The 15972-nt window shown below is 36.4% G+C and overlaps 2 protein-coding genes across 4 annotated transcripts; both read left to right on the top strand.

Moving 5' to 3' along the window:
- The first annotated feature begins 28 nt into the window (after positions 1-28).
- Positions 29-2749, top strand: LOC117614653 (probable pectin methylesterase CGR3). 3 transcript variants are annotated; one of them, XM_034343534.1, is made up of 7 exons: positions 29-166; positions 271-438; positions 544-586; positions 730-774; positions 1106-1477; positions 2015-2070; positions 2329-2749. In XM_034343534.1, exons 2-7 carry the CDS (start codon positions 304-306, stop codon positions 2479-2481), a joined length of 804 nt encoding a protein of 267 aa, XP_034199425.1. In that variant the 5' UTR covers positions 29-166; positions 271-303; the 3' UTR covers positions 2482-2749. The 3 variants fall into 3 exon arrangements, with proteins under 3 accessions (XP_034199425.1, XP_034199424.1, XP_034199426.1); XM_034343533.1 differs by having other exon boundaries at positions 1100-1477; XM_034343535.1 differs by having other exon boundaries at positions 1093-1477.
- An 8784-nt stretch (positions 2750-11533) lies between these two features.
- LOC117614605 (1-aminocyclopropane-1-carboxylate synthase 8) lies at positions 11534-13645 on the top strand. The gene is made up of 4 exons (XM_034343475.1): positions 11534-11701; positions 12050-12181; positions 12272-12432; positions 12700-13645. Exons 1-4 carry the CDS (start codon positions 11561-11563, stop codon positions 13643-13645), a joined length of 1380 nt encoding a protein of 459 aa, XP_034199366.1. The 5' UTR covers positions 11534-11560.
- Positions 13646-15972: the final 2327 nt, after the last annotated feature.

Genomic DNA, 15972 nt, shown 5'->3' with positions numbered 1-15972 from the left:
TGGCGAAGTGGGCTTGTGTGATTTGTGGGCGGTGGGCTCATGGGCCCAATCGGCCCAAACCAACTAGATTTTGGAACCAAAAGAAGAAAAAACGAGCCATCGTCTTCGACTCCCAACTCATAGCACAGAGACTCTCTGAGTCAGCAGCAGGCAAATCCGATCCAATGTGGGTTCTTTAACGCCTCTTTTTCTGATAATTTCGTTAACAGATGTGTTTGGCAAATGCAATTTTAATTAATTAGTTAGTGATTAATGAATTAATTATGGCAGAGATACACATAAAACAGCAAAGTCCGAAAAGCCATGTCTCGGAGGCCAGTGAATGTGAATTTGAACCCGTCTCGGCGATTTGGGGACAATGGAGGCTCTTTACTCTCAGGCTTTGCCTATTCTAAGTCGAGGTCTTCTCCGATCTTATCAGTCGCACTTATCGCCGTGGTAATTAATTTACTCTCAATTTCCTTTTATTTTATTTTATTTTAATTTGTGGGCTGAAGAAATAATGTTGGGTTCATTTGAATAATGGTAATGATGAATTTTCAGGGAGCATTGCTTCTTCTTGCCTATTCATACAACGGCGGCAGAGGTTGGTAGCCTTTTGCTTTTATTTTGATTTTACATATCGATTTGTTCTGCTTAATGCGTAACGAATTCGACTTCATTTCATAATATTTTTATTTTTTGGTCTGATGGATATTGTTCATGTTATGTATTTGTGACTGCATGTAGGTGGAGGTGGTGGCATTGTTAAAGGGGTTGTTAGCAGGGTTGAAGGTATATTTTGTATATGCTCTGTATATTTCTTAAATTATATCTTTGTACCGGACCATGGCACTAAACATTTTTTTGTGTGTGAGTAAATTACAACAAATGGTCTTTTGCATTAAAGACAATATGTATCTTCTTGTGTGAAAATATTCAAAACCGTCGCAACACTAGCAGTTATGTTTTAATTTGTGAAATTTAATCCCAATTTCTAGCTTTGGAAAATGGTATGAGTTGACAAGCAGGTGGTGATTTAGTTCATGTATTCGTCATTTTACTACATTTTTGCTGGTCTATGAACTTGTTTTTAAGTCACCGCATATGAAGATTTTAGCTGCAGGTCACTCATGCACAGCGGAGGTCCAACGAGCAATTCCTGTTTTGAAGAAAGCATATGGTGACAGCATGCATAAGGTTTTGCACGTTGGCCCTGATACTTGTGCAGTGGTTTCTACATTGCTGAGTGAGGAAGAAACTGAAGCATGGGGTGTGGAACCTTATGATGTAGAGGATGCTGGTAGAAGCTGTAAAGCTCTTGTGCGCAAAGACGTAGTTCGTGTTGTTGATATCAAGTATCCGCTTCCATACAGGCCAAAGTCGTTTTCTATTGTGCTTGTTTCGGATGCGTTGGATTATTTGTCGGATAAATACCTCAACAAGACACTCCCGGATCTGGCAAGGGTATCAGTTGATGGTCTTGTGGTCTTTACTGGTAAGATCTTATGTCTACTTGTTAAATACATTTATGTATTTTGCGTTTCGTTGTACATTTATAGGCTGCCCTATCCTCGAGGTTCTTCTACCTGATTATGGTCACATCATTTGCAATTCTATGCCCCTCATTGATGGCCAACCTCTACTGAACTATTGATGTTCAAATCCGTATAAGCCTGATTTCATATGTTTCTGGAGTTGTCATCTTACAGCAAAGGTCCTTAGTTTGGATTTGGTGGTCTGTAACCTGTCTTCTTTTGTAACAACTTGTGAGCAGGTCGAATCTAGGAAGGTGACAAAAGTATTTTCTTTTCATTTTGATAAAATGTGCCTGTTTGGGTGCCATATAGTCCACCTGGTTTTGCCTCTTACTATTTTGAAGATGTATTTCTGGTTCTGCGAGAAGATTTTGTCTTCTTTCATATCAGGAACAGAGTATTTTATTTGTGCCAAGCAGCAATACAAAATCCACATCTGAGTGGGAGAAATTTACGAATCTGTCTTCCTAATGAGATGTTTGATATCTTCCATATAGGCTATCCTCGTAAGCAGAGAGCTAAAGCTGCTGAGGTCTCCAAATTTGGGAAGGCGGTAAGTAACTGCTGCACTTAGGATACTCTAGTTTCCTTTATGTTTGCTTGTTCAATTATTCTTCGAACCTTGAACATGTCAAAAGGATAAAACATTTTATGTTCATTGTCCATGTCTTTATACCCTTCTGCCTTCTAATGTTTCTTTTTATTTCGTCGTTCTACCTTGTCTTTGATTTTTCAAATTGTTATTGGGGGGTTTACATAATTGTTTTCATTCACTGCATAACTGACATATTGAAGTGTTTTCTTTCCGAAGGCTAAATTGAGGAGCACATCCTGGTGGTCTAAGTATTTTGGTCAGATTAGTTTAGAAGAGAACGAAGATGCCGCCAAGAAGTTTAAACTGGCCGCAACAAAGATGTCATATGTCTCAAACTGCCAAGTTTTTCACCTCAAGTCATTCAATTGACATCTTGACATATATCTTGAAGCTGCTTGGTACAGTAACATAAATTTTTTAGGAATCTTTACCCCGATCCGTTGAACCTTATTTTTTCATGTATTTATTCTTTCATTGAAATTGTTTTGGGAAAGTGAAGCCTGAATTAGTGCTCAGATGTGTCGGCTAAATTAGTTTTTCTTGAGCCAATTCTTTGATGTAATTTGAGATGGAGGTTTGCAGGCTCTTATTTCCTCCCCAGTTTTTTCAATATGAATTGAATTTAGGATTTCATCTATTCTCAATTGTCAAAAAGAAGAGAGCAACACACCATATTATTGTTTTTAGATTTTTATATTCATGATTCACTTTTGTAATATAGGTAATAGTGATGTTAGTCAAAGAATTTATTAGCTTAATATTAATCCATTTCTTAGCTTAGAACTAAGTAAAGGGTGGCCAAACATCTCAAGTTATTATTTGCATTATTTATTTATTTTATCCAAGTTTAAACTTTTGATTGATAGGGTAGGGCAATATGGGCTTGTAACTCAAGTGGTTAAATACACTCAAGATTCTTTGCTTGAATCACCCCTGATAATACTTTCAAAGAGAAAATATCATGTCATTTGTTGGCTGTGTGTAACAATTATTTCTCCTTTGAGAAATGGGGTGGGGTGGGGGGGATCCCATCCACTAAATCAAGTCCATTATGTTGTACCCAAAAAACAAAACAAAAGCACGTGAACAACATCATAGTTGTGTTGTTGTAGACGGTACTGAAAGAAAAAAAGGTTCATCTTCTTCCAAGCTGTTCTGGTAATGGAGTTCAAGGATAAGGTAGCAGATTTAGTGGGAGACATAAAGCCTGCATAATGCAAAAAGCTCCATCCGATTAAAAAACCTAGGCTTAGCTTAGGTGTCGCATGGACAATTTCCATCCTATTTTTGCTTTGCTTGGGTTGGCCCTTTCAAATGTGTTATTGCATTTAAAGAGGTTCTTGTTCCCCTTTGGCACATCCGATAAAATTGGAGATAAGATGACATGCTCCAAACTCTTTTGTACGAAGAAAAAAAATAAAAAATGGGGTCCTTGGGCTTTGATGTGAAATGAGTGGATTTTGGACCTATGGTTAGGTGTCCAACGTGAGAAAAATTTGTCCTCGCTGTTTCTATAATAGGGTATCATTGGATATTTGAGAGATTGAACCGTTAACATATCCTAAATCTATTTCTAATCAATTTTCCTGCACTCCCTCGCTATTTGAGCTAACTTGATGTGCTTTTCAATTGTTGGATATTCTCTATCAAAATTCATTTTCATCGAACTCGAACATGTGTCATCTTTCAACTAAATATTTTTATTTTGTGTTATCTTCAATTATGTCAGGATAGATATAGGAAACTTATTTATGTTGTTCTGAGACTCAATTTATATTGATGATTGATGTTGTACAATGAAGGCTTGAGGTCCGTAGGTTGGTTGTTGGATATGTATGACTTATATATTGTGCGTGTTGAATATTTGAGATTATATTTGTTTATACCATATCTGACCAGCCAATCAGAACGCGACACGTGAAACAAAGGACCCACAAAGGGAGCGTACAAAGCTCGGCAAAGCATTTTGACTCACGGAATACCATCGGTAGGTGATGAGCTATCAGCAACCTATCCTGCAGATCATGCCAAAAGAATGCACCTTGCTAGTGATTTCTTACAAAAACACGTGGCACCCTATCGGGCAATGCCCCACAGTTCTACATCGAAATCTCACTCAGGACGCACACCCTCCAAAGTCTATAAAAAGGAGCACAAGTCCCCAAACGAGATAATTGTTACATTCGGCTATTTAGCTATACTATTCACACTTTGTCCTTAAAAGCTAACTATAGCCTATGTTGCACAGACACTTCAAACTGCTAGAGTGTCGGATACGTCGACACGGCTTCGACACGCCCCCGACACTCATTGGACACAGTCAACGGTTGGGACACGGTCAAGACACGGCTTCGACACGCCCTCGACACTCATTGGACACAGTCAACGGTTGGGACACGGTCAAGACACAGCTCCGACAAGGTCAAGACACAGCTCCGACACGATCAAGACAAGGCATGGACCAGTTTGAAAATTTTAAAATAAAATCTGGGGTCTAAATGTGATTTTTGAAACTTTGATGGACTGATTTGAAATAGTTTTAAAACTAGGGGCTAAAAGTGGAAAAAGACTTTTTTTAAAACCTAAATTTCACTTTTTCTGCTGCCAAAGTTCATTTCCTCCGTCACAGCTCTTCTCCTCCCTTTCTTCTGGTTTTGCACAAGGTAAGTCTCTTTGCAATTTTTTTTATCTCTGTTTTCAAATGTATTTATTTATGTTCTCTATTTTCTTTTCTTATCTCCCTCCACAGCAGTAGAAGAGTTGGATTTGGTGGTGAGGTGACAATTCTTTCTTCTGTTTTTTTAAAGAGAAACACAACAAATAATAACAATAATAATGAAGACATAGATGCTTGAAGAAGATTGAGAGTTAGATCATTTATGTTTTATTTTGTGGTCTATTAATTATTATGTATGGATGATGAACATGATTTATTTGTTTTGTTTTATGGAATTATGTGACATTGAAGTATTGAGAATAAATTATTATTTTAATTGCCGTGTCTTAGTTGTATCCGTGTCCTAATTTTTTGAGATTTTCCGTGTCGTTGTGCCCTTGTACCCGTGTCCGTGCAACATAGACTATAGCATTGGAGAGTTTTCGGCCAGTACTCAAGGACTCATAGTTCCTTCTTTGCCTTGCAGGTCACTTCCTCTGCTGAAGAACCCGTGAGGCAGAAAACGACATCATCTCTATATTGGGCCCAAAAGTGTTCGACCATTTTATGCATCAACAATATTTATAATAAAAACAAAACAAAACAAAACAAAACTGAATATATCTTGTTACTTATCGATCCGATCTTGTCCCGACTCCTAATTTGAAAACGCCACCTTTCCTCACCTGGACTGGCATCAAACTCTCTTCCTCACGTGAACATACATCACATGTTGAAGAGCCGTAAAATAAAACAGCACGCATGGGTCTGGCGGCATGGTTTCTGCATCATTAATTATGGTGAAGAATTAGGGCTTGCCCATGACTGGAAATGTTTGACTTGAGAGGACCAAGTGTGCATGTATATATTGCCTGCTGCAACATCATGTCATCTCCTAAATAAATGGAATCGAAGGAACCTCCGGGTGTTAATCTGCGTTTGATATGTTGATGCGACAACAAGACAGTGTTATTAAAAGCTACAACGTTTTGAGTATTGGAGTCTCCAAAGTGGGCTTGGAATAACATAATAATTTTGGCAATTTTTACAGTCTCGTAGCTTCTTCTCTAAGTAAATTTTCCCATTTGGGTATTATTATTGAGAGTACCTCATGTCATGTGGCCTCGCAACAAGAAAAGCCTGCAAAATAATTTAAGATGGTCAGGTCAAAAAGCATGGTATTATTTTCTTGCTTTGTTGCAGAAGCATAACTACAATATGGTACAAAACTCTGCAACAAAGGACAAAAGTAACAACATAGAAATGCTATCTCATTGGACTTCGTATTAAACTTTTTGACTCCGAACTCCTCATATATATACGGCTCAATTGTCTTTTTTTATTTCAGTCACATCCAAGAGCTTACCTATTAGCTGGCCTTCACTTCTTTTCTTCTTCAATCTACCTTTACACACAAACACAAACGTTTATATAGTACATGGCATCACAATACATACAAAACTGGCTACTTTCCCACCAAACACATGTCGTATATACTTCCAAGAGCCCGGCTAATCAATTATGTGTTACCCACGGTACAAGTATACGTGACCTCCAGTTTCCAGTCAATCCATGACCTCTCTCTCTTCATGCTGTATATTTCACATCTAAAGTGATCATCATTCAATTTTTGTTGTAGTAGTAGCTCCAAATCTTTCAATGTTACTGAAGAAAACATTGTGCGTATACGTACTTTTGTTACCGGTCTTTTCGTGTATATACGTACTAATTGGTAGACCTAACTGCATGGAAGTCTAGCTATAAATATCTAACAAAGAAATTAAGAGAAGAGATGAAAAAAATAATATACATGTGCATGAGGACATTATATGGCGTAACGTGAGATGGGAGCCATGTTGGGGTCTTTTCGAGTCCTTAAAGTCATGCAAATGATCAGTGTGTGGCTAGGGGAACCTCCACCACATGGCGATCATGGTTTTCAGCCAAATGACCTATTATCATCTTGTACTACTACAAAACCGCGTGCGCAAACCTCCTCCCCCCCAATACCAATTATCATATCTCTCTCTCTCTCTCTCTCATATTATATACCTACATTAGCAACCGGCTCCACAGTCTCTCCGTTTGAAACATTTCATCAAACACCTTTATGTGTTCCCACCTTTAGAAGGAAAAAAAAAACCAATGAATACACTTAAGACTTTTGGGCAAAATTAATAGGAAAGACTTTCTTGCGCCCCCACTTGCCACAACATGGTTATGCTATTGTACACCCATAAACATGGGTTCTACAATACATATATATTAGATATTTAACTTATTTTCCACATTTATGCTTAAACGTTCAGGAAATATTATGGATTAATCACTCTTTTTGTTGCTTGGAGTGGGAAACCTCTCTTGACAATGTATACACATACAAATATTCTATAATGTGATCCGTCTTAAATATTATCCTTTTATTTCACTCACGCATAAATTACACACATTAAAAATAAAAATAAAAATTCATCACTTTTTTGGGTTACAAGCACTTTTCAAAACACATGGGCTTCCACTATATAATTAAAGTCCAAAACAATATCATATTGAACGCAAATATTCCACTCAGCTTATACCTAAATTAGGTTAAACCATTATCCCTTCAAATTTGGATGAACTTTTTGCTTGAACAAAACAAGAAAGATAACACAAGTGGCGCAATGTATGTCCATAGACTCAGCTGTGTGGTCTGGAGGGAGCCATGAATATGCAGTACTAGTTATGAGAGCTAGCTACTAACTTCTGCTTATCCAAAACTTTAAGATGTGCAATCCTAAAGAAGTACGATATTCATAGAAAGAGTATATCCACAATGAAGAAAAATGGTGGTTTTGATCCTCAATGCAATTTCACAATTGGATGAATCTTCTTATGTAGGGCTCTTGCGTACTCATTCGGCCAATGTTTTTTGTTTTGTTTTGCTTATTTTGATGCTTCTTTCCCCATTATTAGCTCAACTGATTGAAATTGAGCAGAGCCAGTTCCATTAATAAATAATTTTGAATTAGAATAGGAAGAATGAAGGAAGTTGAGAGTTCACCGAAAATCAATTCGCGATGGGATAGTAGAGCATCATATAGGCAAATAATAACTTGGTTGAAAACATTCAACTGGAAATTCCAAAAGGTATGTAATAATTTCGAAACACATCAGCAACTCACTCACTGCATATTTATATCTATAAAAAAAAAAAAAAAAAAAAAAAAAAAAAAACAGGCCTCAAATAGTCAAACTGATATCTCTGGCGTGTGAAGTGAGAGTACGACTTTGACTCGCACCCAACCAAAAAAAAAAAAAAAAAAAAAAAAAAGAAAAAAAAAGAAAAAGAAGAAGATTAAAGCACAATTAATTTCCTACAGTCCCATCTCACCAGCCATTTTTAGGGTTTTTGGCATATTACAAAACCGCGTTAATTCATCACTGGTTCATTTTCAGGCAGCTCATCATGATGGTTACCATTGGCAAAATATAATATGTATATATACTTCCTCTGCATGAATAATTGAATATTAAAATGGCAAGGTCAAGTTCTAGATTATTATTTTTCTAAGACAGAATCCGTGGGAAATAATTGCAGCTTAAATGCCAAAGAATCAAGAACAAATCTTGCAATTGAGCTGTCCCTCACTTTATAACGCGTGTGATTATGTTAAACAAGACAACTATGCATCGTGAAATGGGTGGATAATACCACACACCAACTCCTTTCCGTCACTGCTTAAGCACTGCACTATATTATTTCTTAAACATTATATATACTTAGGGAGATTTTTTTGTTGTTGACAAATTAGGGTTTAGCATTTCACCAAACATAACATATTAATTATCACGTGGTTTCACTCGTAAGGCATGTGTGTTTTTGTCTTCTCAATTTTACAGAACTACGAGATTGCCCCTTTCATAAACATTGAAAATTTGTTGCAATATGGATTCGCCGTTAACTGACCGTTAAAATTTTCATTAAGTGATAAGTTGTCAATTTCGGAGCACACTTTTTTGTTTTAGAGCATCTTCAAGGGAGATGTCAAATGCAAAATGTTAAATTTGAATTTAATGGCTTATGTGGCAATTTGACACTTTATAATAAAAAAATTAACTCCACCCGAAATGCCAAATATTATATTATTTTATTATATTTTTAAAAACAAATGGGGCTCACATAAAGTTTTTAAAGATAGTAAATGATAGTGGGGTCTATGACTAAAAAATTATTAAAATAATATTTGACATCAAGCTTTTAAATATTTAATTTTTGACATATCTCTTCCAGCCTTCAAATTCATGTAGGATTTGACTACTCGAATGATTAGTTTTATTAATAAGGGGTTATATACTAAGTGGGCACGTGTTAACTAAATCCTCTATGATCATTATCAGTCGTTTTGAGAGGTCAATCCTTAAAACCAATCAACATGCAGTGGCAGCTAGCTCTATAATATAGGGATTTAGTTGAGAGGATAAGATCACTTCAGTTGGTTTCTAAGAAACTCATCGAAAATGAAAGGCAAAATTTCAAGGTTCTTTTCTTTAAAAGTAATTTTAAACTCAAAGGGGGAGGAGACAGAGAGAAAATGGCCGACAGAATTTGAGGGTTAAATGGGACCCAATATCATTTGGAGTTTGGACAAAGACGAAGCCCCTGCACTTCTGTGGAGATTCTCATAGCTCATTAGCCATGGACCACCCGGGGTCGGATTTGAAATCCGGACACGCGGCAGCAGCCCACAACCAAAAACTAACTAGCATTTTGGGCACCTAATATGTGTGCACCATGGACCACCTAAAGTCTCGTCCCAACCTTGGAACTGGTTATATGGAAATGGAATATGGACAACGGGTGGGGAAGCTTGCAGAGTGAGCTCTCCCAATCCCGGAAATAATAACAAAGAGGAGCTCACAAGCAAAGTCTCAAATGTGCCCAAAATTGGATTGCTTGATTTTGACGGTCTCCTGGCTTTCCATGATCGACTAGAACTACTCGGACGAACACACTAAATAATATCTCTATTGTTTTCCGGGTTACAAAATGACTCAATCTTTATTAATTACTGAATTATGCGATAAGTGATGTGACAATTTCTTAGTTAAACTTGAAGCAAGCTGTGAAATGTATTATACTGTGAAACCGACGGGTTTGATGTAAATACTATATCTGCGAATGAATCCAAATTTAAAAATAAATCCATTGTTTAAAGGGGTTACATTTTAATAACAAATTAAACAAAAATTAAAAACTTGATTAATTAGAAGTTGATGACTCAAAAGACATTCGTGTACTTGAAATGGAGATGTTCGCTTTCAGGCCAAAAGGGATGACGTTGGCCTGTCGGTGCTTCACTGGAAGTCAGAATTGAGTGCCTTCTCTTGGACATCCAATACAACACCCTATCCACACCTATAAAATATAAATAAATATAAATAAGTTTAATATTAATTAAGCGAATAATGACATATGTCAAAATTAATTGCCGCTAAAAATCCTTGCGAATATATTCATTTTCTTTTCCTTTTCATTTGTTTTGAATAAGTATGCTTTTTTTTGTTTATCAAATGTAGAATCAAAGCATGGATACAAGGATTTTAATGGCTGACAATTAAGTTGAATTTATAATATACAAAGAGCTTTCGTTGTGGAATCTCTCAAATATGAGAGACACTCTTGTAAGGTCCATTTCGCATTGTTTCACTAATCCGAACTATCTATTTTGTAGATATTCATTCAAAGATTATCTATACAAAAAATAACTTGAATCTAATATCATTTGACCATTCAATTAAATTATTGAAATTTAAGTACTTTCTTAAAGCATCATGTTCATTTATTTTGTTGGTTTCAATTAGATGTCTTAATGATTTTCAATATGTCTTATTTTTTGCAAGGAAGATCTATGAATGAAGACTTGAAACATAGAAGGTTTGGATCGTTGAAAAAAGATTCATAGAATACCTAAAGGGTGTCCCTCAAATAAAATTATTTAAAAGAATTCATCAATATGGAAGAGGACTGTTATAATATATATATATTTTTTAGGGTACCCTACGTTTAGATTAGTGAAATACAATCCGGAGTAGGCCCTATTCTTGAGAGATCTTTCAATGAAAGCTCTCTCTCTCTCTCTCCCCCTCTCTCTCTCTCTCTCTCTATATATATATATATATGTATATGTTATTGGTAAAAATATATAACATGGAATCAAAACCTAAATATGAATATTACCGTCATATATAAGAATCTATGTCTATATCTCGGAAGCAGCACTTGTGCTATAAGACACCTAGCTAGCTGTACTGTACTTAATTGTATAATTAATTAAAATTAATTAGGGAAGTACGTGTGCAAAATTTTAATAACGATGACGATATCCGTAAAAGCAACTAGTTAATGAAAAAAGACTGGTACTTTTATTGTTATAACAATTATTGTTAAGATGAGCCAAAAAGAACATATAATTGTTAATGATCTTAATTATAATACGTAAGCAGCTCCAACTGCGTTTCTCTCTGGTCAAAGTATCGGCACCGTCAATTCATTATTCATACTGTCGGACTTGTGTCTCTTTTGGTTGTTCCCTCATCTCCCCCTCGAGCAAGCTCTCCATGATGAGGCCCCCTCTCTATTATATATATATGCATGCAAATGCTCCATTTTCCACAACTTCTCTAGCTCGCTCGCTTTCTCTCTCTCTCTCTCTCTCTCTCTCTCTCTCTCTCTCTCTCTCTCAATAAAAGTTTTCAATCTCCAAAAGCAGTAAATTAGTAGCCAAGGAATTCACTAGGGCTAGCTTGAAAATGTTGTCGAAAAAAGCAAGTTGTGACTCACACGGGCAAGACTCTTCCTACTTCCTAGGTTGGCAAGAGTATGAGAAGAACCCTTACGATCCAGTTCAAAATCCAAACGGCATCATTCAGATGGGACTTGCAGAGAATCAAGTAAGCAGCATGAAATTTTAGCTAGCTATACTTTGTGTGTCAAATAAAATATTTGTCACATCCGGTGACGTGGCCATGCCTCAAGTCAGCAGCACAATGAAGCAAAATAATAATAATAATATAATGTGATTAGATGGTTGTTGAACAAGTGATCACGAATCTAAGTTGGTTGGTGATTTTGAGTGCGTGTGCATGGTCTTTAATTACATGTGTATTATTTTTTTATTGTTCTTAATTATTAATTAGTGTCATAATATTTTTAGACATTCTCAATCTCTTACGCAATTCCACTTCCAGAGTCGCTGACATTTTGATTTATACAACACGTACGTATATTTCTCCTTGCAGCTTTCGTTTGACTTGGTTGAGTCATGGCTTGCAAGCAACCCGGACGCACTGGGGCTGAAAAGAAATGGAGGATCCGTTTTCAGAGAGCTGGCTCTCTTTCAAGACTATCACGGCTTCCCTGCTTTCAAAAATGTAATATTAAATTATTCTCTCTCTTTTATAAGTATTTATATACTCACAATCTTTATAAAAAATGGTGACTAATATTCACTATATGTACAGGAGCTGGTAGAGTTCATGGCGGAAATGAGGGGTAACAGAGTAAAATTCGATCCAAACAAGCTCGTGCTCACGGCTGGTTCAACTTCTGCAAATGAGACTCTCATGTTTTGCCTTGCTGAGCCCGGCGAAGCGTTCCTCCTTCCCACTCCATACTACCCAGGGTACGTATGCGTGAGTTATATATAATATTTCTCTCGCAACACTCGAGAACCTTTTATATGAGCTAGTTATATATAATCTCTTTCTCATAACACGCATATGGGAAACTCACTACATATATAATAGTGAGTCTTACATTTTCATATAATCGGCGTTTACAATACTTTTTCCACACGTATAACTTCTTAATCAGTATTTAACACTTAATTAAGTTTGCATATTAAACTTAAACTTAGTTTTTGTTATTAATTAATCACTTTTATTGGCAGGTTTGATAGAGATCTTAAGTGGCGTACCGGAGTTGAAATTGTTCCCATACAATGCACAAGTGAAAATGGCTTCCAAATCACTGCGCCTGCATTGGAGGAAGCCTATCAACGAGCCCAAGAATTCAATCTAAAAGTCAAAGGGGTGCTGGTTACAAATCCCTCAAACCCTTTAGGCACAACAATGACAACACTGGAGCTTAACCACCTCATAGACTTTGCTCTTGCAAAAGAAATCCACATAATAAGCGACGAAATATACTCAGGAACAGTCTTCAACTCTCCTAGTTTCGTAAGCATTGTGGAAGCCGTAACCGAAAGAAATCTAGAAGACACTGAACTATGGAACCGCGTTCATATTGTGTACAGCCTCTCTAAGGATCTTGGCCTGCCCGGTTTTCGGGTAGGCATGATATACTCAAACAATCAAACAGTTGTGTCCACAGCCACAAAGATGTCAAGCTTTGGACTTGTCTCTTCACAAACTCAATACATGCTTTCCCAAATGCTCAAAGACAAGAAATTCACAGCCAATTACTTGAAGGAGAACCAAAAGAGGCTTAGAAAGAGAAGGCAGATGTTTGTTTGTGGGCTGAAAGGGGCAGGGATTAGGTGTTTGAAAAGCAATGCTGGGTTGTTTTGTTGGGTGGACATGAGGCACCTTTTGAAGTCTAACACTTTTGAAGCTGAAAGGGAGCTTTGGATGAAAGTGGTTTGTGAATTTGGGCTCAACATCTCTCCTGGGTCGTCTTGCCATTGCTCTGAACCGGGTTGGTTCAGAATGTGCTTTGCAAACATGTCCGAGGACACACTAGAGGTTGCAATGCAACGTATCAAGGCCCTTGTGGAGCCCACCATGGTTCGCCAATCGGTGGTCTCTAAATCAACTTGGTTGCAGACCAAGTGGGTTTTTCAATTGGCTTCATATGATCGTGAATCAGACCGTTAATTAGCTAGTCCTCCTAGGTAATTAACTCCCAAGTGAAATGTTGAATTTATTTGTTTTGCTCATGAAGCCTGGCTAAGCTAGAGATTAAGTATGTCATGATTGCAGATAGTGTATGTTTCATCACCAGAAAATGTAGTCAAAATATTGTATTTATTCATTGTGTTTCTTCTTCTACTTTATTTGTATTGAAACTACTTTACTTCGTGTGTTGTACAATTGTCAGTTTGTAACATTCAGTTTAAGAATTTTGGAGATTATAAAGCAACGTATTGAAGGCCTTGCAGTTTGGGCTGGACTGCTCCAGTTGCTCGACTGGTAAAGACAGCCCAGGGAAACGGCGGTGGATATGACCCAATTGGGCGGGTCAGCAGCATTACTTGTAACTGGATGAGATGTTACGTACTTGGATAGTTGGATTGTCTGCCACGTGGCTTTACCTTTCACCGATGCAATTTTTTTTTATACAAATGATACGAGGGGACGGGATATCGAACCTAAAACTTCAAGTGAAAAAAATAATTACTCTTAATTAATTGAGTTACAAGTTTTTTCTTACTGCACAAATTTTTGAGAGAGACTGAACTAAAGATGATATGCGCTGAGAGACAAAGCTTTACTTCTTTTTCTTTTTTTTTACTTTTCTTTTTTAATGCGAAAAGCTTTGGTTGTTTGTTCCCCATCAAAATCTACTTCTAACCCAACCATTATATTATTGCTAGCTGACGAACAAGGCCCTCTTTAGGAAAGAAAGCTTCCAATGGTATTCCCAAGCAGTTAAAGTGAATCAATTTTTTTTCTTTTCCGAATTGCTTCACCAGCAGCAAATTATACACAAAAATAAAAAGGATAAGCAAAACCCACAACTTCAATCAATTCCAACCCAAAATCCCAGATTTCTCACAAGAACACCGGACTCCGGCGACGGCGTCCGGCGATTGGATTGGGTTGTGGGTGGCTGTCAAAGTTGGGGATGGGAACTGACTGGGTTTTTGCTATTTGTTTTTATTTATTTTTTAAATTTAATTTAGGCTTAACAGAGTTAAGTGGGAGTTAAGTTGTGTTAATTGGATGGACATGTGTCAAGATTTGAGATAGGAGACGTAGGGGTAAAGAGAAATTGGGGTTAGAGAATCTGAACTCTTATATATGCTCCCTTAAGTTAGGTCTTATCTTTTAACCGTTGAATCAGGCTAACCAATTTAATATAACGGTTAATAAATAGGCCACTATATATAAGGCCCTCGCTATAGAATTCTTGTTATAATTCCTACCAAAATTTTGGGATTAAATTGAATTCTAATCCTACTAAGTAATGTAATTGCACATAGTATCAAACACATTATTAAATTAGTATTATTATTTTCGATCCAATGAAATATAATGCAATCTAGTTCTACCTCATAATACAAAGTGTCAATGAGTCACAAAAAAACTTAACTTGAATTTTTAATAAAAATTTCCACATTGTCCTTATAGAAGCACTTCTTTAGGCCATCTCCAACCATGAGGGCCAAACTCAAATTTTAGGATTATAGTCCCAAAAACCTTCTCCAACCATGTATAATGAGGGGTGGTAATATGGGTCATACTGAAATCTTGGGTGGAATTTGACCCAACTTTCCAGGCCGGGTGGAATTTATGTGGGCCCCCAGTCGAAGCCAACTTGTGCAGCATGTGAGGAATGACAAGACAAAGCAAATTTGCTGGACACGTGGAAGGCTCACATCAAAGGAAAGTTGGAATCCAACAGCTCCCTTTGAAAACCAATTATGCATCTACTTGTTCTTTTTTTTGTTCTTTATATAATCTTTTGGAGTCTTTAAAAGTTGGCCACGTGTAAAGCAATGGGAACCAACTTTTTGTCATTTTTCAAGCTTTCTCAAATAGATATAAACAGCCCATATATTTTTTCAACTTGATTTTTAACAAGAAAAAGATCCAATAATCAAAATTAAAATCAAATGGTTAAAATAATTTGTTTAATTTATCTAAATGAGATCCCACTCTCAAACTCTACAATCATTCTCATTTTAATTTTAAGCGAAAAAAAATGTTATGTTTATGGAATTTTTAATTATTTTAGATTAAAATGTTTAGAAAATTAATTCACGAATGTTGAAACAAAAATAATATAAAAAAAAAAAAGAGTTAATCATTCTAAAACAATTTAATAAAGTTGCAGACTCAAATTATGAGTCTGTAAGGTTAGAGGAAAAAAAATTTTAAGTCCTAAAAATACATAAACAGTTGTATTTTGGAGAGTGAAAATTTGAGTTTAGCCCCAATATGGTTGGAGATGGTCTTAATAATGTCCTTTCGTCTCATCT

Source organism: Prunus dulcis, chromosome 1, assembly GCF_902201215.1.
Source record: "Prunus dulcis chromosome 1, ALMONDv2, whole genome shotgun sequence".
Taxonomy (NCBI): domain Eukaryota; kingdom Viridiplantae; phylum Streptophyta; class Magnoliopsida; order Rosales; family Rosaceae; genus Prunus; species Prunus dulcis.
The sequence above is the reverse complement of the archived record's forward strand: the minus strand, read 5'-3'. Positions and strand labels throughout refer to the sequence as shown.